The following is a 23,815-nucleotide window of genomic DNA, read 5'->3' on the forward strand; positions in this document are numbered from 1 at the left end:
CAAAAAACTAAACATTTTCTTATTTGTTTCCTTCTACTTCGTTGGTATAGGGCATGGATCTCTTTTAGGGATTGCCCAACCCTAGAGATATTATAGACTAAAATTAATTTTTATGGATATAAAATAAACAAAACAATGTGGATTGATGTCTCGAACCATAATGATAGAATAAAATAATGTAAATATTTTTGGTTTAGGAATGAGACGAGGAAGTCAATTCGAGCACAGTTTAAGTGAATAAGATATCTATTATCATCTTTAAAAGTCTGGTAATTTTCTAACTTAAAAAAAAAGGTTAAGATGATGAAGCTGTTTCATTCAAGCTACTGTTGAGAGACGACATCGTGTATTTTCCCTAACGAACTACTAAAATTTTCCAAATAAATATATTGTTTTTGATGTCCCAAAGCTAGCTATTTATGTACTTTGACTGTGACCATTTTTTTAAGGTTTTAGATTTGGACCTTAATTAGTATTTTTTAGCTTTACAACAAAATGTGATTCTCTTTCAAATGCTTGTTCGACTTAAGATATTTTATTTTTGTTAAATCACATGGTGTCATTATTTTCTTTCATTATAATAATTTGTTTAATTTTATTTTAAATCTATATTAAAATTTTATTTATCGAATAAAAAATAAATAAATGCACGTCATCGATCAAAGCACGTTTCACTGTAATAAAAACAACCCATCTACCAATATAAATGGTTGATAATCATGGTAAAACGTTTGAATTTTTAATCAATATTTTTAATATTAATATCTAAAAACAACCGACACCTATTTATTTATTTTTTAAGAATAACAACAACTATTCAAAATGAATAATACATAATTATTTTTCTAAACAATATATATTATTGATCACTTTAGTCCATAATATATATGTTTTTTTATTTCAACTTTTAAAAGGTTGGAATTTAGTTTTAACATTTTTCAATTATACACTCTCTCATGATTTTTAAAATTGATCGATGATAAATTTACCTAACATTATCCTCCAGGAATAAAATAAATGAGAGGATAAATTAGACTACCCAAAAAAATTATAATTCATCCTCCAAATTTATTAAGAAGTTGGAGAAAATTCGACTTTTATTTTCTTAGGTGATTTAAATTTTTCTTTAAAAATATATACCAACATAAAGTATCATGTCATACATAAATTTATAATCAACTAATTCTAAATTTCAGTAAGTATATAGATCTAACTGATTTATACACTTATTTTCAACTGTGAATTTGAATCTTATCCTTATATGTTGTAATAAAAAACTAATTTTAAATTTTACAAAAGCACATTAAAATTAAATTGAAAATTTTAAAATAATATGGACTAAATTGTGTAAAAAAAAAAAAACTATTTAGAGTATGTAACGAAGATCATTTTTACAATTATTAAAAGAAGATCTTTTAAAGCTATATACGTAAAAGAATATTTTTTTTTCACCATGGCATGCCACGTGGCAAATGGGCAGTGGACTATTTGGATGTTTATAGACTCAGATTTGACCATATTACCCTTCTAAACCCAGGCTCAGGATGGCATTCTTCTTGGTCGTGGAAAAACCCTAACATTGCTCGGTGACGCTCTTTCTTCTTCTTCTTCTTCGCCCTCTCTGCAAATGCCATTTCTCCAGCTTTGATGCTCCATCCATGGCGTCCAAAATGGCGATTCTCTCTCGAACTGGTACTCTAATCAGAACCTCAAACCTCAACAATGTCTGCTTCTTCAAGCCCATCACCACCTTCGCATTTCTCTCTCAAGAACCTCAGCTCGCTAATGAACCACCAGACCTCCCTTCAACTCCACTTCCTCCGAATCCCGCCTCTGGTAGCCCTCTTTACAATGAGAACTGGCGTAATCCAATCCCCAACTCTTCTCTGACTCCGTCCTTGATCCCCCTCGGCTTCCTCAACCAATCCCCCAGCTCTCGCATTCAAGCATTGTCTCAAACGCTCGATGTTCAGAGCTTGTTGAACGTTTTTGCCGACTGGATGGCTTCCCAGCGCTGGGAAGATATGAAGCAGCTGTTTGAGTTTTGGATTCGGTCGCTGGATAAGAATGGCAAACCTAATAAGCCGGATGTTAGCTTGTATAACAATTATTTGAGGGCTAACTTGATGGTTAACGCCACGGCTGGGGAGCTTCTGGATCTAGTGGCTCAAATGGAGGACTATGCGATCTCACCCAACACTGCATCCTTCAATTTAGTATTGAAAGCGATGTACCGGGCTAGGGAGACTGAAGCTGCTGAAAAATTGATAGAACGGTAAGATTTTGAATCTTGTTCGACATTCAATTTTGAAAAGATGTGACGTATGTTCTTTTCTTTCTTATTGATTGTTCACGGGGAATTAAAAGTTTTGCATTGTTTGGGTCTAGCACTGATCCTTTTAACTTGAATTGCGCCTTGAAGTTTCATACAAAAATGAAAAGTTTGAAATCTTACAGATATAATTTGGACTGGTAATAGTTTTTAGAGAAGGTTTTTTTAGTTATTGGTCTTGATCTCATCCTTATCTTGGAGATTAACTGTCAGGATTGCAAACTAACTAGGCAGGAACATGACTTTAGTTAGCGACTGTGTCTGACCTTTTGAAACTCTTGATTGTAATTTCTCCTTTCCATTTTCAAATTTGAATATGGTAGCCTTTAAACATCGTTAACTTCTTTCTTGTGATCAGTATGTTGCAGTCAGGAGAAGATTCAATGCCTGATGATGAATCATATGATTTAGTAATTGGGATGCTGTTGGCAATGGATCAGATTGATGCTGCCTTGAAATATATAGATTTGACTTTAAAATCAGGTTATATGTTGTCATTAAAAGTGTTCACTGAATGCGTGCGGAGCTGTATTAATAAAGGCAGGCTGGACACGCTGGTGTCCGTAATTGATAGGTGCAAGGTAATAAACCAGTTAAATTGATGGCTAAGAAAAGAAGTTTTTGCCCATTGCTTCATTATTTTTCCTGATGTTGTAACAGACAACTACTCAGAACAAAGCTCTTTGCCCGACATGGAACTTGTGTAACTATATTGCTGAAGTAGCAATGCAAGAGGATAATAGTAAACTAGCTTATTATGCTCTAGAATTTATGGCCAGATGGATTGCTCGGGGTGAAAATGCAAGGCCTCCAGTTCATCTTTCAGTGGATGAAGGAATGGTTGTATCGGCACTTGGAACTGCAGGTAGAACCTACAGCTCTTCTCTTTTAGATGCAGCTTGGGCAATTCTAAAGCGCTCATTGCGACAAAAGAAGGTTCCAAATCCTGAATCTTACCTTGGAAAGATTTATGCTCTTGCATCATTTGGGAATCTGCAGAGAGCCTTTACTACTCTACACGAGTTTGAAGAGGCTTATAGGAATTCTGATGATGGAGCTGGCGAAGAAATGTTCTCTCCATTCACCTCTTTATATCCATTAGTTATGGCATGCTCTAAGAAGGGGTTTGAGACCCTGGACACGGTACAACCTTTTACCTATAATAATTATGAATCTGCAATTTCCATGTTTCTGTTTATAAGTAATATAGTATAAAATATAATATGGTAGCATGAATTTTTCGATCGGTCTAGAAATGAATTTACAATATTCAAATAATAAAAAAGGATTGATGCCATCTGCAAAGTCTTCCTATATAACCAGAACATAAAGTGTTACAATAAATTTTGATCTTATTTAAAAGTTACTGTTCAAACAACACATTATTTTTATTTGATTTAAGCAGTTCAACTTGTTCAATGAACATTCAGTACTAATATGGAGTGGAGTCGGGTGTTAAATACACTTTTAATATTTGAATGTAAATGAAATTTGTAGTATGATATTTTGTTTTATTTTTTTTCATCTTAGAGAATATTATATTATATGTTTCTCCGTACAAATCCTGGAGTTAGCTTCCTTTGTCAGAACCATATGGGCTCTTATTAATAATTTAGTTCTGTTGTGGGAAGTCTAGAAGAATATTAGCGACCATAACTATGATAAAAGTCAATTGGAGTAAGTATAGTGCAATTGGCTCTCACAGGACGTGCACACAAAGGGTTTATTTTGATATATCTCATGGACTAGATATCTGGTATGCTTTCTTGAAAGGATGATATTCAATGACTAAATTAAGAAGTTCATAGTAACCGAGCATTTTTATTTCTTTCCTCTAATTCATCAGAGTTACTGAGCGTATCTTTTATCTCCTTTCCTAGGTTTATTTTCAGCTGGAAAACTTAAGCCGTGCAGATCCACCTTACAAGTCCGTTGCTGCATTGAATTGTGTAATTTTAGGATGTGCGAATATATGGGACCTTGATCGTGCTTACCAAACATTTGAGGCAATTAGTTCCAGTTTTGGTTTGACCCCTGATATCCATTCATACAACGCTCTGATGTATGCTTTTGGAAGGCTAAAGAAGGTCAGCCTTTAACCTTTTAAGCCCCTCCCTTATCCACATACAAAAAACACACATGCAATTAGCTGCTGGGGTTCCACGGACTTGACTGATGGTTAGTGGCTGAAAAGGGATAACAAGTACTGTTTATGAGTTAGATTGACGTGTTTATGGTTTTAAAGGGACTAAGTGCATAATCAAGTGTCACGTATTCTCTACATGCACACACTTAAGAGGCTCAACGTATAGTCAAGTGTTTCTTATGCATATCACACATATTTAGACCATTTACACTGAATGTTTTGCTTACGATGGTGTCACTTGGCAGACATTTGAAGCTTCAAGAGTGTTTGAACACTTAGTAAGTTTGGGCGTCAAACCAAATGCAACATCTTATTCATTGCTTGTTGATGCTCATCTCATCAATCGAGATCCCAAATCTGCTCTCTCTGCCATAGATGATATGGTAACATTAATTTTTTAATTATATATATATATATATATTATATTAGATATACGTTTCTTATCATGGTGGGGGTGCTAATTTCTGTCATAAAACCTGTTTTGTCAGGTAATTGCTGGATTTTCACCTTCAAAAGAAATGCTGAAAAAGGTCAGAAGGCGATGCATACGAGAATTGGATTACGATACTAATGATCGGGTGGATTACCTGGCCAAAAATTTCAAAATTCGAATGGGAACAGAGAATCGTAAGGATATGCTGTTCAATCTGGACTATGGCACCAATTATGTTGCATAGGTAACTTCTACAGCAGAAGCAATATATGCAATCAAAACAATCTAAACATGATCATCATCTTATATAAAAACTCAAGAATGGTTTACTTCATGGCCACTTTAAAGTTGACCAAATTTAGTTGATATTTTTGCAGGCATACATTCCTCTTTGGACAAATGCCCAAGCCTGCCAAAGTTCGTCTCTTCAAAAAGAAATGTTATCCTATATTTGTAAATTATTAGAGCCTACGAATTTCAATCTTGGCGGGATGAATGTTAGGGTCATGCCTTTTTTTTGAATTTTAGATTCAAATATATTTGTTTGACTGTCTTCCAAGAAAATTAGAGAAGCAAAACTTAGTTCAGTGATTTTGATTCTGGTGAATAATATGGCCAACTGGAGTTGATGTCTATGTCTCGTCAACGGTTTTCGACCTTTCAATGTCTATGTGTAGTGCTCAGTTCTCTGAATGGACTTGCCCCTTGCAGGATAAAAGTTTTAAGTTAAGAATGAGATGCATACAGTAGTTTTTGATAGTCGTTTTTTGTTTAGTAACATGGTAAAAAACTGAAGCTTGAGCCACAAAAGTGCCAAATGCTCTCAGTTCTAGGAGTATTTTGTTGCAAATGGTAAAGATCTTTGTTACAGATGGGAATGTTTTATTTCAACAAATTCAGGTCAATTTGTTTGTTGCTTTTTGTGATTATTTTAGGCAACAAGAAAGATCATATTGAAAGCATTGTAAAAAGAAAAGAAAAGAAAAGGACATAAGTTTGTGGATATAATCGATACTATCATAAAAGTGTATTACAATAATAGATATGTTATGATTCAAAGCTCACTTAGTTTTACGAATGAGTAACACGAAATGAGGGGAAAGAGATGAATTTAACTTGAAACAAAAGCTTGGCTAAAAAACTCCAGCTTTCCTTCCAGCTTTAGTTGGACCAAATGAATAAAAACGCCGCAAGAAATTTGATTGTGCAGTCCAAAATCCCACACTGTAGAGCTATTCTTCAAGTTCTCTTACGAAAGAATTCCAATCTCTCGATGATGCGTTGAGGGGCTCTCTCTCATTTGGCTTGCTGGGCCTAACAAATGAATCAACTTTATTAAGTGATATCAAGAGTAAAAACTGAACTCAAGATCGAAAGGAGAAGATTTGACTGAGTTACCTCAGGTTCAGCAGGCTTGGAATCCTCAGGTTTGAAGTTTTCTTCACCTGAATGTGCAACAAAAATCAAGATTCCATCAGATAAAGCCAGTAGAGAAAATGTTATATCCAATAAGATATGTTTTTAGAATGAATTATGAGTTGTACCGCCATCTTCAGGCAAATCTGAGGTCCAGAGGGTGAGGTTGTCTCTCAACAGCTGCATGATCAGAGTGCTATCCTTGTATGATTCCTCACTCAAGGTATCCAACTCCGCAATTGCCTCATCAAAAGCTTGTTTAGCCAAATGGCAAGCTCTGCAACAACAATTTCATTACATTACAAGGGTAAGAGTTTCCAATGTGAATAATGATAACTCAAAACTAGGCTAATAATACTAATACCTCTCAGGCGAATTCATAATCTCGTAGTAGAAGACAGAAAAGTTGAGAGCGAGGCCAAGACGGATGGGGTGGGTCGATGGGAGTTCGGTATTCGCAGTGCCTGAGGCAGCCTGTCACAAAACATGGAGCACCTCAAATAATTGCAAAGGCTGTTTGTAATCTTTAATGTGAACTTGAATGTTATGAAGAAAATAAATGCCTCATATCCCTTCAACGACTGATCAGCAGCCTCTTTTCTATCTTGATCTGTCTTGAACTCAGCAAGATAACGATAGTAGTCACCTTTCCTGAAATCATGCATCCCATGACATGTAACTACACCATACTAACATTTGCTAATACACATTATCACCATAGGAGTACACATAAGATATACTATCCAAACAATGGATGGACAAGAAAACAGCTAGATCAAGCAATATTCACCATCAAACTATCTACGGCCTATCTGATAGATTTTGAGAATGATCAGAAGAGAACATGTATCCCCAATTTGGGGTGTGTAAAGTCTTCCCTTGGTGGTGTATTGGTCCAAAAAAAGAAAGAAACACAGAAAAGCAGGAATCCATCAGTATCAAATCTGCCACATATGGTTTAGAATCATAACAAGCGTTTCCTTTTTCTTTCTAGATTTCAAAGATATAAACTACTTATTCGATGATGAAAAATATGCTGAGAGTCAAAATTGAAATGGGTTGTATTGCAACAACATAACTCACATCTTGTAGTAGAAAACAGTGGCTTCTGCAGATGTGGAATGAGGGATTAAATGCTTGTCTATGATAGAAAGAATATCACCACAAATCTTCGAAAGCTCCTCCTCTACTTTCTGGCGGTAGCCCTTTATCAATTTCACAATGTTCTCGTTCCCCTTGGACTCCTCTTTCTGCTCAATCGAAGACATGATGCGCCAAGAGGCTCGCCGAGCTCCAATCACATTTTTGTACCCCACAGAAAGAAGGTTCCTCTCCTCTACAGTTAGCTCAAGGTCCAGCTTCGCGATATTCTTCATACACTCAACCATTTCTGCATCAAATTTCACATCACGGAGGCATTAAGTTTCCAAAATCAAGCATCTAACACAGCGATCAAGCAGACCACAGTCACAATTCGACATCAGAAGCGTTGCAGAAAGGAAAAAGAATTAATTCCCAGATCCAAATTTCTCCACACGAATCACAATCCGGAAGGAAACAAACAGAATTAGAACTAGAAACAAAACGGGTAGTAGCGTACCGTCATAGCGCTCGGCCTGCTCGGCGAGCTTGGCCATGTAGACCTGGGTCTCTCTCTCCTTCTCGGCGGAAGACATGGTTTCAGAGATAGAAAGAAAAATTGAAAGGAAATGCGAAAACACAGAGAGAACCAGTGAAAAAAGAAGGAAGCAGAAGAGAATATAGAGAGAGAGGGGGAAGGAGGGAGTTAAGAGGGGAGCAAAAAATGGAGGCGGAGGAGGAAGACTCAATCTGGACCGTTGGATTTTCCTGGTTCTTTGCGAGGAAACAGCGCGAAAATGTTGCTCTGCCCTTTAAATTTTAATTAATGCCTTCTTCTTTTTTACACCACTTTTTTCTCTCTCTGCCCTTTTTTCTATTTCAGGCTGTTTTTTTATTCATTAAAAATTTAACTTTTTTTTTTCTTATTTTGGGGACCAAATTAACTTTTGTCCCCTCCTCCCCCTAATTTAAATGACTTTTATTGTTTTGTTTATTTTTTTTAATTTCAAATTGAGGTGGGTGGACATTCAAATCCATGACCATTAGAACTCGATAATTTAACCAAATATAACATGTGGAGAAGAGATTAGAATTTTATTGAAAGAAAAAAAAAACAATGGACCAATAAAATATTGAAAAACAAGTTTTGAAAAAAACTTGTGTATTCCATTTGGGACGTAGTGGCTTAAGTTGATAGAAATGTAGACCCTATGTTAAATAATAAAAATTATCAAATATGCCTTTGGAATGCATTTGATATCAAGAATGTCCCACATTGTTTCAAATTTAACCTATAGTTGTGGTTAGGTATCATTTCTTATCACTACTTCTTTTTTCCGACATAGGAGGACTCAAATCGGGTGGTAGCTCCTATATACCTTTAATACCCTAATAATATCGCTCACCGTAATTCAAATTCCTATTACAATCTTGAAGAGTAATTCATAATTCTTAAAAAATATACACTATTTATTAACTAGGTGTGAATAATTCAGTTGGATTGAGATTGAAACCTTTGAATGCATAGAATAAGCTACAATTAGACAACCTTGAATCTTTATTTATTTATTTATAATATTAGACAACATTGATAATGTGGATTATATTGGAGATACAAATAATATTTGGATCTATTAGATCTTGAATATCATTTATATGAAACTAGTAGGATAAAATCAAATAATAAAACATTATACTTAAAATGGACAATATCGTATATTATTAAAATGTGGATACCTTGAGATATGATAGATTGTGTTTGTTTAAAAGGAAAAAAAAAGTAATAATAAATCAAGGTGATGGTTTCAAGAATGTAGTAGATGTAAAGGTGTTAGTTGATCTAGGAATGCAAGTGGACAACCAGTTTGAAACATTTATTAAAGAAACATGCATATATGATGATATGAGTAGTTAGAAAGTCTATAATGATATATATTTATGGTGGCTGTGCTGCTGATCAAGAGGGGATCTCTCTCGACCTCGAATTGAGAGTCAGCTCCCTCGACGAGGTTAGGGGAACTCACCCCAATCGTGCTTTTTAGCTTTTGTTAAAAAAAAATCACTATACACCATTGACAAAATCTATCCTTAAATCCTACAATGACATCGCACCGATGTATTCTATAAGCAAGAGAAAATTATAACACCCTGATTAAAATAACCGAAGAGAAGGCTAGAAATGACTCGCCAGTTACCAAAGGAAAGATTCACGAATTTCCTGACCTGTTGGCAGGCCAAAGCTAATAGTAAATATCAAAGAATATATAAGATAGCCAAAATTATTCATCGCTCTCATTTTCTGCAAGATTGCTGATAAGAATTCATGTATATCTTTCCAAAAATTTGCTGCCAAAGTATTGTCAAAAGAGATACTTGAAATGGAAGATAGTTGCAAAATTTCAAACACCGTAATCAAATGACTGCTGATCACATGGCCAGAATGTATCTGTAAGCAGATTTGCACCATCCAAGCATGGATGAAACAATTCATAAGGTAAATATGCCACTATGTTCTGTTGAACTTGAAACAGTTTTAACTCCGTTCAAATTAGTCATTACCTTCTTCTGCTGCTCTTTTTTGGTTAATGGCTTCTGGCATTTAATCAATCTTCTCATCCATGGGGCAGACCCAGTTTGCCCTCCAACAAACAGAAGGAGATAGTAGGCGATCCGTTTTCCAACCTGATATCTTCAGCTACACGGTAATGGAAAGGCGTAAATATGATGGTAATTACAAAGATATACTATAAAATAATGAAAAGATCGTCTTCATGTGGCTGAGAAATTGTATTCTTATGTTTTAGTGAGTTCAACTCTATTCTAATTTACAGGCAATTACAGCAAGCTTCAAAAGCATGATTTTCCCATACGTTTGCAGCTGGCAAGTAATATTTTCCTACCATTCTTGTCATGATAATATCATGCAATTCATGCGTCCATGTATTGGGAAGAAGCAATGTTGTGGGAGTAAAAGTTGTCAATTGGGAGTTTTATTGGAAAGAAACCAGAGAAATTATATCGAGAAGAAAAGAGATTTGGAGTTGATTTTGGACATTTGCCAAATTTCTACCTCTCTGTAATGTAGTCTTGTTGAAGAGGTTTTTTGTAAGCTCCATTTGAGGCAGTCTATTAATAACCAAAAAGTAAAGGCAAAGAAAAGAAAACCTGGCAACTTATTTAACTTCAGAAACATAGAAAACTTCAAATTACCTTTTGAATAAAACTTTCATAATGTTTGTCCATCCATGAGATGCTTTCCAAATGCCTAGATTCCTGATCAGGAACAGAAGCCATAACAAGTGCATGAACAAATGATTGGAAGATATCATTGGCAGTTGCATCTTTATGTGCAACAACACTGATAATTCCCTTCCTCTCCACTAGAAGGTACTTCCCTGGCAAACAAACAACAAATGATCAAATTGAGTGGTAAAATATAGCTTGAAACCTATCTTTAGGAATATATATAATTACATTTCAACCTTTGTTGTTGTTAGCCCCTGCCAAACGCAACAGCTCCTTCCTGTACCCAAATAATGTTATTACGCCATACATCAGCTCCTTCAAATCCGAATAAATAAAAGCAAATGTAACTGACAAATGCAACAGATGAACTATAATGCTTAAATCTTAATGATTAATCATATCTATATTCCAGAACTTTTGATAGTTTTATTGCACATGAAATTTTTTTATTCCCCTATTTAAAGCAGTATTCAGGCAGCTAATTATAAAAGAAATGTAATTGTACACAATACATCATTACCATATTTAGTAATCATCAATCTATTTCGTACAATTTGACAACCACTTTTATTTTCACTTCCACAAATGCAAGCATTTCGAGTTCTTACTTGAAGTCCTTTAAATACTGTGTGTTGTAATTATAGCCTCTCTACAATTCGTCCCATTGAAGACCTTTCTTACAACTCTTTCGCTTAACCTGCTCCTTTATAATTCATTTATTTAATGGTATTTTTCTATCTATACAGTAAGAAAAGAAAACAAAAGGTGCAAGCAAGTTAAAAGGTTGCAAGAACAGTATCGTCCAAAAATGTATCCCCAGTTCAACACTTACATATCTTTTATATAACTCTTTAGCTAGATTATAGATTGTGCATGTTAAGAATGCATTTTTGCATGATGGAACCACGACAAACTTGTGAAGTCCAAGTAAAAGCTCACATTTCAGTGTGATGAAGTGAAGAGATCCTCGCTCCTAATTTTACACGTGTATGAGCCATCGTAATACTCCTTACACTCCATGAAGAAGCCCATGAGGGTAAAACATGCTCCATCTTAGAAACCTGTTCAGGAGAGAGAACTGAATGCAGGTTTAGTCGCAGGCAGTAGATTCTCTTTAAATAAGAGATTAGAAAAACAGTGATTTTTTTTCTTTTTAGGAAAGAAGTAAAATTAAGAGAGCTTTGCTGCATAAACCACATCTCAGCATGTGTAAGCGAATGGAATCTATAGTGTACCTACATACACGTAAGAAAAGAAGATTAGTTTGCAACAATTTTTAAATAAAAAATTGAAAAGATACGCCCAAATAGCCCCTGAGCCATCCACGAAATGAATCAAAATCAGCAATAGTAGCCACTGGGAAAGAATAAAGACATCGGGCATCACCTTTGCCGGTCAGAACAAAATGCCGCAAAGCTATTGAACACCTCTGAGGGTTGAGTGAAGTCAGGGCAAGGCAACAAACAGCCTTGTAATTTGCTGCACAAAGTTACAAGCAGAATTTTACAAATTGTGACACACATAAGCACGTATGATATTTGCCATGGCTGTTTACACATATTCTCCATATTTTTCTCTTCGTGAAGAAGAATAAACATTATTTTGAACTTAAAAGCCTGTTAAGGAATTTTAGTTACATATTAATAAGAAATGATGGTATAAACTTTTAACTCTTATCATTTTCAGAAATTTAATAATTATATGCCATATCAATATACTCTATAAAACTAGGTGCTTTTTCAAGAAAATAACAAATTTATCACAGACAGGTCTCAACACTTCATTCGTTGAAGGACTCACCATACATATGGAACAAAGTGAGGGATAGAAAACAAAGCCAGATGGCCAGCGGGAATCCCATGGTGATATGAGCAAGAAGCATACCAATCGCCATGCCTATCATCGTTGCTACTGTTTCTTGACTTCCTTCCTATTAGTGCAAAAATGACAATTTTCATTACAGTATATCTGGATCAGAGTTCATTCTTCACCTGGGAAGTGGCTTACAGTATACCTTAGCAGATATATCAGCAGCATTATTCTGAAGGGCAAAATGTTGTGTCAAAGCAGCTCTAGTAGCTCCACTTGCCACACCAGCTGTTTGGATAAAAAATATAAAGTTAGAATTATGGATTCCATTCAGTTCGTTAAGATATTAAGTCAAAGTTTCATGCTTTGCTGTTGAATGCATGGATTACCATCAATCTTTAGTAGATAGCATGTATCCATCATAATAATCAACAAGTAGCGAAGTAAGTGCCTTATATTACTTAAGTTTCCATTTTTCTAAAAAATTGGATTGATTTTAGGCATTTTTATGATTAGATGAAGTTATTTTTACAGGTAATATTTCTTTTAATTGTGTAGGATACTTTTTAAAAAAGGTTAGGTGCTTTGGTGTTGAAGTTGGACTTTTTGGATAGAATTTTGGGTGTTTGGTTGGTTGAACTTTATATAATTTATTAGTTGGTTTATGGGTAACTTTCTAATTTTTTTTCCGAAGATTTACTAATTTCACTGCTTATTTTAGGGTCTCATTTGATGCCATCCGAAGTTTGAGGTTAAATATAGGAGTAAAATAGAATTTTTCTCCTATTATCTACCAAAGTTTACAACAACGTAGAAACAAGATATCATTGAAAAATTCTGGATCTTTACATGATTATATCATGTTTGCATGGAAATTTTTAAAATATGCAAGGACTTACTGAATGATCTTGACAGGCTCCCCAAGCAAACAATGGGCATAAATGCTGAAGGAAACAAGGGGGAAACAAGGTCCATCAACATTCCTGTTTTCAGTAAAAAATTGGTGGTTATCTTAAAGACATAAAGAGTCAAAGTGAAACATAGTTGCTTTCATTAACATCTAACTTTTAGACAATAGCATGAATGAAAAAGTAACTAAGATTCAAACTAGCAGTAGCAGTTAAAAGTCGTGGTTATAGGTTAGATAGCTTAGTTATAAATAATGGTTTAAACATATACTAATATATATCACAATGGAAACTCGCCACAGATTATATGTAAAGGAAAATTCAGGTGGTATAGTCTAATACACTCAGACATCCATATGCCTCTACATGTACATGTCCTGTTAAGAGACCTTACTGTAAGTTCAGATAAAGAACAAGGGGAACGATGAACATACCAAGATCATTCATGAGATCGGCAACCAAGCGCCACATTTTCGCATTACTGTCTAGATTAGATCCCTGAATTGTGTAATTGCTGTTCGTTATGTGATAAACATCAAAGAAAATTCTTAATAAAAATGGTGAACAGAATCCTATACCAACTCCACGAGTCCTGAATTCCATACATATTGTACTATTAAAAGATCGAGACTAAAAGGAAAAATTGAAGTATAAAATTTTACCAGCATCCAAAAAACTTATCCTTTATTCAGGCTAATTCGGAAAAAATTTTCATAGAAGTTAATCAAATGGATATTTACTGACGAGTACAGAAAAGTAGCATACCTGGTAAAATGTGAATAATATACCTCCAAGCATTCCTGTTAGGTCCCTCAAAAACCACTGAGGGGGTTGCAATGTTAGAAAAAATCATTCTTCATTACAAGTATCTATTTTCTCCGAGCCCCAAAAAAACATGGGATCAACCATTGGAAGTTTCATTACAATTTTACCTGAAATGTGGCACCAATGACAGTCGCTGATTTCTCTCCAACCCCAATGGCGCTCAGGAGAGCCTAGGAAAGAGTAGACGTAAATAATTGTTTAAATTAGAAGAAATTGAATTGCACATAAAAGAGAACAACATTAAAAATAGGCCGTACTTGGGTAGAGAGCATGGTCCTTATGTATGTTGATAGACCCTAAAATAGCAGGAAACCCATAGCTCACACATCTCATTGGGGAAGATTACTGCATAAAACATAAGATTGCCTAATGTAATAGGCAGAAAACAAGTAAATTCTACTCTTACCTGCAATGAGTCCCATATTTGAAAAGGAACGTAATCAGGGGTCACACTGCTAGGAAACCCCTGCAATCACACGAAAAATTGACAATAAGAAAGGCAAACGAACAAAGAACACTGCATAGAGTCTCGTAAAAATCCAAACACAAGCTTGCCTCCGGCACAAACGCGTCAAAGAATCGTCTCCCCACGTGTCGGAAACGGGAACCAGACCTACAGATTGAAGAAAAGCAAGAAAATATCAATCGAGAAATTTCGAAAGAAGTGATAGGAATCTGAGCGGGAGAGGGACTCAGAAGAGTGCCTTTGGATGGAGAGGGAAGGAGAAGCGGATATGGTAGCAGTCTTCCGAAGCTCCGATGAAGAAGAACCATTCCATTCTTCCAAAACGACCTCCGGCTGAAGATTTTTCCCACCCATATGAAGTGATTCGAAGCTCGAAGGCCGCAGACTCTAATTCAATTCAATAAAATGAGCTCTCAAACTAAATAGTCACAATCGATCGGAATTGCATTAGAGAAATAGTTCGGAAGCCACCTCAGAATTATGTTCGCCTTATAATTCAGAGCTGCGTCTTTCGTCGATGGTGAGATTCCTACTAATCAGACGAACAAACAGAAACGATCGCCCCCTCGAACCGATGGATTTCGTGGGTTCGTAACATCGGAAAAAGATGATCGAATTTCTGCCGGGAATGAAGTTCAGCGTTAGGTTTACACCAACGAGTGAACTGAGAACTGAAGAGTAGTTTTTTTCTTTTTTTTTTTAATTTAATAAATACAACACTGAAGAGTTATTCGTCAATCAGTCAAATTATTACGTCACAGATCATTGTTTCTTCTTCGTAACTTTTTATTTATTAAAAAAAACAAAAACATGTTCTTTTCTTAATCAAAATAGCAATTTATTAAGTATAGGAACAAAATGAGGAGATGCATGAAAAATAATAGAATGGAGCTCTGGTAAGCATTTAGTGTCTCTTGTTATCTAATATTTTAATTTAAATGATTGATTTTGTTAATCAAAAACTAATTTTTATTTAAATGTTCAATTTTTTTTATCATACATTTTTATTTATAAAAATATTTGGTTCCTAAAGAGAAATCATGCTCTCACCATCTTTTGAACTTTTTATAATTAAGAGAAATAAATGTAAAAACAAACTTTTACATAAAATGAATTGTCAATTTTTCAATTGTGGTGAAAAAGACAAAATTTAGTCATGACCGTTAACGAGTCAAATATTATCCTTTATTTATATTTTGAAAAAAAAACTAGAAACTATATAACCGAAATTTGATTTTATCATATATGTGGTATAATGTTGTAGATAGAGGTAAATAAGAAATTGATAAATTTATGCAAATTTTTTGTACCATGGCTCGGTAGAATTAACAAGTGGAGGTCAAAGATCTTGTTAAAAATAATATTATTTATTAAATGTATTAAGGACTTGGAGTACATTTCATTTTCACCTGCCAAATATGGCAAATTATCCTAACACAAAAACATAAACCTAATTAAGCCGTAAATAACATCTATTAAATTTTTTGAAGTCTAATGTTTAAACTCTCATATTTTACGTCTATTGTATTATTAGAAAGAAAAAGGCAAGATGTTATCCATTCTTAATTTGTACGAAATTTAAAACTGGACTATTTAAGAAATTAAATTTAAATTAATATTTTAGATCAATGCACCCAATTTCTTTCCTTAAAAAGGAAATATATCCCTTCACATTTCTTTTTAACACTTCATCATGATCTCACCATCATTTTTCTTTTAAAGTTAATTATAATTTAATTAAATCATCTTTTTACTTATGAAATGTAACTCAAGTAGTCAAAATAAAATTGGTCTCTCTAAACAGCTAAACACAATAATACTAGAACATGGCCTAAAAAAATAAACAATAATAATACTAGAACATAAATCAAATATAAACATAATTTAGGGGATTGGAAATAAATTATTTGTCCTCATCTTTAAAATTATTAAACTAAAAATGGTATACTAAAAATAAGTTGATTGTAATTTTCTATATATGTATTTCATAGAAACCAAATTTAATTTTCCTATGTAATTCTATTTTATTATCTCAAGATTTTAATTCTCTAAACTTCATTTCCTTCGATGAGTATTGAATGACATTAATTCAATTGGCTATGACATTACTTAGGTAACTTTGAATCTTTCCGATCTTTTTTTAAGTACAATATATGGGGTGGGGATCGAACTCATAACTTATTGATTAGAGATATATACCTACTGGAGTACTCGTTTTGAAAAAAAAATATATATATATATATATATATAATTTATTATCATTATAATATATTTATATTTTTTTTTCTAATTTTCCTTGAGTTCATGTGGGGGTGTGGTTTGCCCTTTGGTCGAGGAATATATGTAACTAATTTAATCGCGCGTAAAATGGTAAAAATTGGAATTCCGGACAAGTCCGATCGCCGGCGGCGACTTTCCGGCGACGTAAATTTATTGCAAACGTAGCGTGAGAGCCGGGAATGGCAGGAATCTACTTGCAAGATTCCTTATACCTTTCAATTATTTAAAGCTCTTTCTAATTGCCGTTCGCCTGTTCCTCATCATCCGCTCCAATTGAATTTGAAATTGAACGAGCCAGTTAATCGTCAATAATCGTCTGCAAACAGTTTCCAGCACTTCAAGTTTCGTGGAATTTGCATTCGGATCTCCTGAAGTTTACTTCTTCTGCAGGTACTTTTTGAGCGCCTTCTTTTAACCATTATCCGACTCTTGTTGGTTATGGAATATAGATTTAAGTTCGCTTTTAGAGTGTTTTTAGATTTTTGTTCAAGTAGTTTAGTGCCTGTGAACTTTGACTTCGAAATCATATCTCGTATTCAAGTGTGGGAGATTGTCTTGTTGCAGTGTTTGTTGTTGAATTTTCCTAACAGTGGATGTCGCGTTGAGCGACTTTCTGTCACTGCCATGGAGTATTTCTATGCTAATTTTTGGCAAGGAGTTTTCTAGAATCTTCTTACTGATTTGATTTCTGGTCTTCTGGTTCAGTTCAGATCTCGGGTGTGATGAGACTCCTTCTATTTGTCTGCCTGGCAGTATTATGGGTTTTAGCGACACTACAACAAGTCAAATCACATGGAGACCATCCTCTCTCTAAAATTGCTATTCATAAAACTACATTCGCCCTTAATGAGCATGCTTATGTTAAAACCTCTTCGTCGATTCTTGGATTGAAGGCAAGCTTCACGGCGCTCTGTTTGGTTCTAATTCAGTGATCATTTATTTGTTTTAGACGTTACTTTTGATTGAGAAAGTCTATTTGCTGCTGCAGGGTGAGAATACAGAATGGGTAACGCTGGAGTATAGTTCTCCAGACCCGTCCTATGATGATTGGATTGGAGTGTTTTCTCCAGCAAATTTCAGGTTTATACTCTAAAATTTACATATGCCTATCTCATCTGCATTGGGTTTCAATTGATTTTTGGTTATTTCATGTATTGAATGGAAAATTTTGTTTATCTGTTTCAGTTCCTCCACCTGCCCTGTGGAGAATCCAAGAGTATATCCTCCATTACTGTGTTCTGCACCTATCAAGGTCCATTCCATTTGATTTTGATGTTGTTGCGTGACTTGCGTCTATAATCAGCCTCTCTTTGCAGTGTAGAGAGTTAAATAATCAACCAATTGGATGAATTTTATTGCAGTTTCTGTATGCAAATTACACAAATCCCAAGTACAAAACTTCCGGACGAGGTCTTTTGAAACTTCAGCTGATAAACCAGAGAGCAGACTTCTCTTTCGCATTATTTACTGGTGGTCTGTCGAATGTATGTACTGGTTTTTTTTTTAATTACTTTATTGTCTAGCATTATTCACCCTTTTCCTGCTTTGCTGCGGTTGTGTTCTTGATTCTGGCACTACCGTGCAAAATTACAAAATAAAATACCTAAAAAAAAACTAAATAATTGATTGCTGGATTGTGTAAGCTTACAAGCCAGAACCCAACTATCGTGTCCTTCTTACTTTTTGAATTTGTATTCTTGTTTTTTTCACTCTCCTTAGGATTGAACCTCCCAAGTGAATAATACCTATCATTATTTCGATGATGGATTTTTATGGGGTATGGACATCTTGGGTTAAGACTTAATATCTTAAATTCAACATTTTTTTAGTTTGCTACAACTTATTCTTGTATCTACTAAAATCAACCTTCCTGTCGAGTTGATTCAGTTCAATTTTTTCAAAAGCTTGGATACTTACCATGGCTTCTTTCATCTTAGAGCAAGAGGGAGGTAATAAAATTGCCGACCTGTAACTTCAAAACTCCCTTTTCATGTAGAGAGGTCAAACAGTATCCTTCTTGATTGTACATGATGACATAAGAGCATCTAGTTCTTCCAAAAGTTACTAATTAACTATTTTGTTATACAGGGTTATTTAAACTTTGAACAAAAAATCTTATTTTAGTTTCGGTTACATTATGGTATCACTCAAAATCTATAATAAAACTTGATATTGTTGGTTGATACAAGGCAAGGCATGCATAGCCTGCAGATGAGATGTAAAATTCTTGGACGAACTAGTGCCTTGCTGTTTTATGTCAGTCTGTCTGGTTTCTCCCATATTGGTGTGCATATACCAAACAATTGTCACATGCACTCAACTATTTGATCATATCAACATACAATTATTTGTTGCAGCCAATATTCAATGTTTATACTTGCATTTATCCTTGGCAAACATTTTGGGGATTTTCTTTTGCATACATTGTATTGTATCTTATTCTTTCCCTTTTCATGTTTAGCCAAAGGTGGTTGCGATATCAAATCGAGTAACTTTTGCAAATCCTGATGCACCACTTTTCCCACGCTTGGCACAAGGAAAAATTTGGAATGAAGTAAGTATGAGCTAGCCCTTCTGTTCTCAGAAACAGTTTCCTAGGCCTTTTTAGTGAATAGATTAATTTTCAACATAACCAAGCATTAGTTTCTATTAGTTCACCGGTTCTATCGCATACTTATACACGTCAATGAGTTTTGTGATCATCGCTCATGCTTTGGATTTATTTGTCAAATCTGTATGAAGATGATATGGTTTAAACACTGATACTCAGATGACTGTAACATGGACAAGTGGATACGGGATTAGTGAGGCTGAACCTTTTGTTGAGTGGAGCCAAAATGGAAAAGACCTCATGCAATCCCCAGCAGGGACACTGACCTTTGATCGTAACAGCATGTGTGGTATGCAACTTCCTTGAAATTAGACCTGCTACAGCTGTTTATGAGAAACACGCATCATTACCCTGCCAAACAGAGTATCTGCCGCTCAATTCCTATGCAGTGTTAAAAATGTACATGAACATAATAATAATTGTTAATCCAACACCTACACAATGACATAGCCGACATAATTTGTAAAAAGCTCAATTATATGGGAGATTGGCAATATTTGTAGTTTATCAAATACGATATAGATAATTCATTTGGAGTATTTTTTTTTCCGTTTTTCTTATATAAAAAACCTTTAGTGTTATTTTGCCATCACGTTTTTCAAGGAAACATTTGATGTACTGTTATTTTCTAATTTCATGTTTTTCTAAGTAACCAAACTTGTGCTATTTTTCATTTTTCATCTAAAGATATTCATCTCATAGAAAATATTCTTAGGTGCACCTGCAAGGACAGTGGGATGGCGGGACCCTGGATTTATACACACCAGCTTTCTTAAGGAATTGTGGCCCAACCAAGAGTAAGTTATTTATATCAAATACAAATTTCTATTCCTAATTATCTTCGCTGTAGATCGTCCCGTTAAATAGGTCCAAATGTAACAAAGATATTTAAGATTACTTATACTGTTGAGATGCATATGAAAGGTACTCGTTCCGAGAGATTTGAAGGCTGAGTTCTTCTGCGAGGTTATACTGAGTTTTTCTACATCCTAGATGATAATACCAATTACCACTTAAGGAGATTGAACGAATCTCATAAACTAGGTGGAATTATTTTAATGTGATATTTAGTTATTTCTATGGTGGTCAAAAAATTGCAAGTTTCTCTCGGTTTACTCACCATCATTTGATGAGATTGGCAATATGCTCACAACTGATTTATTACAGTAAGCCATTAATATTGGATTTGAAATACTGCAGTCTGTTAATGTTTTTATACACTTACTATGCAGGTATACATACAAGTTGGGGCATAGATTAACCAATGGCACATATATTTGGAGCTCAACATATCAATTCAGAGCTCCGCCTTATCCCGGTCAAAATTCGTTACAGAGAGTCGTCATTTTTGGTGACATGGGAAAGGTTTGGATCTTTTGCTCAATTTTTACATTTACAAGTCATAGAACCTTAAATTATGATATGAACTCTCTAAGATGAACATGTTTTGGGAAATTCTTAGTGTTCAAAAGACATTTTAGTAAATATATTATTATTATTTTTTATTTTGATGAGAAATAAGTTGTGGCATGACGTGTAGTTTTTCCAAAATGAAGGCACAAACATATGAAGGGCATATATGTGTGATATGTATATATTCTTCTAATACAAAGATGTCAGAAATGGAATTTTGGCTTTTCAACTATTTGATTTAATTGAAATTATCAAAAATAGAATATACATACATACATATATATATATACATACATATATATACATACATACATACATATATATACATACATACATACATACATATATATATATATATATATATATATATGCAATATACGAATTTCTTAATGCTGCAAAATCCTACAGAAAATTTTCACTGTTAAATTGGCAATAAAGTACGTTCAGATTGTTCGTTCAATTATATGCTTAAAAAAGGTTCAAACAAAAAGCTTTTACCAATTATTATTATATTTGCACATCCAATAGTTGCTTTTCTGGCAAACATAGTTGTTCCATTTAATTCATGACTATCTAAAGTCTTTAGAACTTTTCTTTATCTACTATACCACACAGGATGAAGCTGATGGCTCTAATGAATACAACAATTTTCAACGTGGCTCTCTCAATACTACTAGGCTGCTTATCCAAGATTTGAAAAATATCGATATGGTTTTCCACATTGGAGATATATGTTATGCGAATGGATACCTTTCACAATGGGACCAATTTACCGCACAGATTGGGCCAATTGCATCAACAGTGCCTTACATGATTGCTAGGTACTTCTTCCCCTAAATGACTTCACATTATCTGGCAGGAAGTTTCTTCTTGTTTGTTTTATTAACTGATCATATGTTGTTTTAGTGGTAATCATGAGCGTGACTGGCCAGGAAGTGGATCCTTCTATGACACCTTGGATTCAGGGGGAGAATGTGGTGTAGTGGCTCAAAATATGTTTTATGTCCCTGCTGAGAATCGGGCCAAGTTTTGGTAATGCTTGTTATTATAACTTCCGACTAGATTTAATTAGCTTTCACAGGAATAAGCCTGTTCACACCGTAGGATAACCTTCTCTTAGACTTTTTCTTTAGACATTTGAATATGTAAAGTAAATAACTGGATTATAACAATGGCTTTATGAACACATATTTGTGCCATATTTTCATTGTTCTCACTATTTCAATGCACTATTAACCGGTTGAACATATATATCATACTGCATCAGGTATGCCACAGACTATGGTATGTTTCGCTTCTGCGTTGCCAACACAGAGCTTGACTGGAGAGAGGGAACAGAACAATACAGGTTCATTGAGCATTGTCTAGCATCTGTTGATAGGCAAAAGCAGCCGTGGCTAATTTTTCTGGCACATCGTGTGTTGGGTTACTCTTCTTGCACATATTATGCTGAACAAGGATCATCTTCAGAACCAATGGGCCGTGAGAGCCTTCAAGGTCTCTGGCAGAAATATAAGGTTGATCTTGCTATATATGGTCATGTGCATAGTTACGAGAGAACATGTCCCATTTACCAGGTACTTGAATTTTGTCGCAGTTATGTTCTTTTCCCCCCAATGTTTGCCTTTGTTAACAAGGAAATATACTTATATTACTTTTTATTGTCATGAAATTTTGATAACAAAGGAGAAAGGTTCTTAAATTGTAAATTTAGAAGTTGTGATCACCTTGACAGTAGGCCTTAACAGTATTTGATGATTCGAGTTCATTTTGCACTTGAATGGAACAGCTTCATAGTTCCTTTTTTTTTTCCTTTAGCCATCACCAACTAAAGAGATTCATCTCATCGTGTTTTATTTCCAGCTATGAAGATTGCTTAATCTTTCTAATATCTCAATTCCTTTTACGTTGTAACTTGGTCTTTGTTGACATGATTGAAACTTTAGAGAATTATACCAATTAGTGTAATCATTTATTTTGCGATGTGTTGATCCAACAGAGTTGAGGAATTTTAGAATACTGAAGGCCGGAAACCAAGTTATCATCTCTGTTTCATTTTTCGCGTAGTTACTAATTTCTTACTAAGATTGATATGCTGTATGCAGTATATATATTAAGTACAATCATCAAGATGCTAGAAGATTTGAGTCCTGTATAAACACAGCTAACATTCGCACTGTCTTCCATTTCCTGGCACAGAATATTTGTACCAATGAGGAGAAACACTACTACAAGGGCCCCTTGAATGGAACAATTCATGTCGTTGCTGGTGGTGGAGGAGCAAGCCTTTCATCATTTATCACACTCCAAACAAAATGGAGTATTTACAGAGATTATGATTATGGATTTGTCAAGCTTACTGCCTTTGACCATTCAAACCTGTTGTTTGAGTACAAGAAGAGCAGTGATGGGAAGGTTTATGATTCTTTCAGAATATCAAGGGATTACAGGGACATTTTGGCCTGTACAGTTGATAGTTGCCCCAGAACCACGCTTGCTTCGTAATGCCACATTCCGCGTTTCGATGTAAAAGTACAATAACTCTCTGCTTACAGTTGATGCATCCATGCTGTATCGCCTCCTACAATTTACCAATAATAAGCCTTCTTTAGCAGATTTCAGGATTCTGTCGGTTCAACCGAACTGAAGCCTCATTGTATACGTATAAACTGTGTAAGGACAAAGCATCTATTTAATATTGGATCGAAGTACCATTTTCTGTCTTAGTTTTAACCATGAAAGCATTTATCTTATGATATTTCAGATTTGTGGGTTTGGGGTGCTGCACTTTTTACAAGTGAAATGGAGAAAATTGGGTGGTATTGATATTAGGACATGTTTTGCTCACGG

General features: G+C 34.6%; 4 protein-coding genes across 6 annotated transcripts; 2 read left to right on the top strand and 2 right to left on the bottom strand.

Annotated features, from left to right (window-relative positions):
- Positions 1–1,527: 1,527 nt before the first annotated feature.
- On the top strand, positions 1,528–5,546 carry LOC111004896 (Tetratricopeptide repeat (TPR)-like superfamily protein). The gene is made up of 7 exons (XM_022276153.2): positions 1,528–2,275; positions 2,691–2,913; positions 2,993–3,475; positions 4,213–4,419; positions 4,724–4,861; positions 4,967–5,155; positions 5,289–5,546. The coding sequence occupies exons 1-6, from the start codon at positions 1,659–1,661 to the stop codon at positions 5,153–5,155; spliced, it is 1,857 nt and encodes a 618-aa protein (XP_022131845.1). The 5' UTR covers positions 1,528–1,658; the 3' UTR covers positions 5,289–5,546.
- A 341-nt stretch (positions 5,547–5,887) lies between these two features.
- GRF12 (general regulatory factor 12) lies at positions 5,888–8,188 on the bottom strand. The gene is made up of 7 exons (XM_022275584.2): positions 7,928–8,188; positions 7,411–7,717; positions 6,891–6,978; positions 6,692–6,801; positions 6,456–6,604; positions 6,310–6,356; positions 5,888–6,225 (listed from the first exon to the last, which is right to left on the bottom strand). Exons 1-7 carry the CDS (start codon positions 8,001–8,003, stop codon positions 6,208–6,210), a joined length of 795 nt encoding a protein of 264 aa, XP_022131276.1. The 5' UTR covers positions 8,004–8,188; the 3' UTR covers positions 5,888–6,207.
- A 1,489-nt stretch (positions 8,189–9,677) lies between these two features.
- On the bottom strand, positions 9,678–15,354 carry RUS3 (root UVB sensitive protein (Protein of unknown function, DUF647)). Of its 3 annotated transcripts, XM_022275594.2 has the most exons (17): positions 15,133–15,353; positions 14,900–15,048; positions 14,751–14,808; positions 14,602–14,661; positions 14,453–14,491; positions 14,303–14,365; positions 14,136–14,192; positions 13,805–13,868; positions 13,362–13,445; positions 12,668–12,750; positions 12,454–12,583; positions 12,040–12,132; positions 11,593–11,731; positions 10,890–10,930; positions 10,618–10,802; positions 9,967–10,102; positions 9,678–9,853 (listed from the first exon to the last, which is right to left on the bottom strand). In XM_022275594.2, exons 2-16 carry the CDS (start codon positions 15,013–15,015, stop codon positions 10,007–10,009), a joined length of 1,308 nt encoding a protein of 435 aa, XP_022131286.1. In that variant the 5' UTR covers positions 15,016–15,048; positions 15,133–15,353; the 3' UTR covers positions 9,678–9,853; positions 9,967–10,006. The 3 variants fall into 3 exon arrangements, with proteins under 3 accessions (XP_022131286.1, XP_022131285.1, XP_087984419.1); XM_022275593.2 differs by having other exon boundaries at positions 9,678–10,102; positions 15,133–15,352; XM_088128293.1 differs by lacking the exons at positions 9,678–9,853; positions 9,967–10,102 and adding an exon at positions 10,115–10,533 and having other exon boundaries at positions 15,133–15,354.
- Positions 15,355–16,997: 1,643 nt separating this feature from the next.
- On the top strand, positions 16,998–23,691 carry LOC111004552 (Purple acid phosphatases superfamily protein). Its single transcript, XM_022275591.2, has 13 exons — positions 16,998–17,331; positions 17,647–17,834; positions 17,930–18,021; positions 18,127–18,193; positions 18,303–18,425; positions 19,403–19,495; positions 19,712–19,841; positions 20,268–20,349; positions 20,785–20,917; positions 21,581–21,786; positions 21,872–21,997; positions 22,233–22,542; positions 23,165–23,691. The coding sequence occupies exons 2-13, from the start codon at positions 17,664–17,666 to the stop codon at positions 23,468–23,470; spliced, it is 1,839 nt and encodes a 612-aa protein (XP_022131283.1). The 5' UTR covers positions 16,998–17,331; positions 17,647–17,663; the 3' UTR covers positions 23,471–23,691.
- The last annotated feature ends 124 nt before the right edge of the window (positions 23,692–23,815 follow it).

The sequence above is a fragment of the Momordica charantia genome, assembly GCF_013281855.1.
Source record: "Momordica charantia cultivar OHB3-1 chromosome 8 unlocalized genomic scaffold, Mcharantia_2.0 BLBB01000008.1, whole genome shotgun sequence".
Taxonomy (NCBI): Eukaryota; Viridiplantae; Streptophyta; class Magnoliopsida; order Cucurbitales; family Cucurbitaceae; genus Momordica; species Momordica charantia.

Coding starts and splice junctions, on each gene's coding strand:
- LOC111004896 (XM_022276153.2), top strand. CDS start 1,659: ATGGCGTCCAAAATGGCGATTCTCTCTCGAACTGGTACTCTAATCAGA. Junction 2,276..2,690: donor GCTGAAAAATTGATAGAACG/GTAAGATTTTGA, acceptor TCTTGTGATCAG/TATGTTGCAGTCAGGAGAAG. Junction 3,476..4,212: donor GGTTTGAGACCCTGGACACG/GTACAACCTTTT, acceptor CTCCTTTCCTAG/GTTTATTTTCAGCTGGAAAA.
- GRF12 (XM_022275584.2), bottom strand. CDS start 8,003: ATGTCTTCCGCCGAGAAGGAGAGAGAGACCCAGGTCTACATGGCCAAG. Junction 7,718..7,927: donor GCAGGCCGAGCGCTATGACG/GTACGCTACTAC, acceptor AATTTGATGCAG/AAATGGTTGAGTGTATGAAG. Junction 6,605..6,691: donor ATTATGAATTCGCCTGAGAG/GTATTAGTATTA, acceptor TTGTTGTTGCAG/AGCTTGCCATTTGGCTAAAC.
- RUS3 (XM_022275594.2), bottom strand. CDS start 15,015: ATGGGTGGGAAAAATCTTCAGCCGGAGGTCGTTTTGGAAGAATGGAAT. Junction 13,869..14,135: donor TATTATTCACATTTTACCAG/GTATGCTACTTT, acceptor TACACAATTCAG/GGATCTAATCTAGACAGTAA. Junction 11,732..12,039: donor TTTTGTTCTGACCGGCAAAG/GTGATGCCCGAT, acceptor ACCTGCATTCAG/TTCTCTCTCCTGAACAGGTT.
- LOC111004552 (XM_022275591.2), top strand. CDS start 17,664: ATGAGACTCCTTCTATTTGTCTGCCTGGCAGTATTATGGGTTTTAGCG. Junction 18,194..18,302: donor TGTGTTCTGCACCTATCAAG/GTCCATTCCATT, acceptor ATTTTATTGCAG/TTTCTGTATGCAAATTACAC. Junction 21,787..21,871: donor GTGCCTTACATGATTGCTAG/GTACTTCTTCCC, acceptor ATGTTGTTTTAG/TGGTAATCATGAGCGTGACT.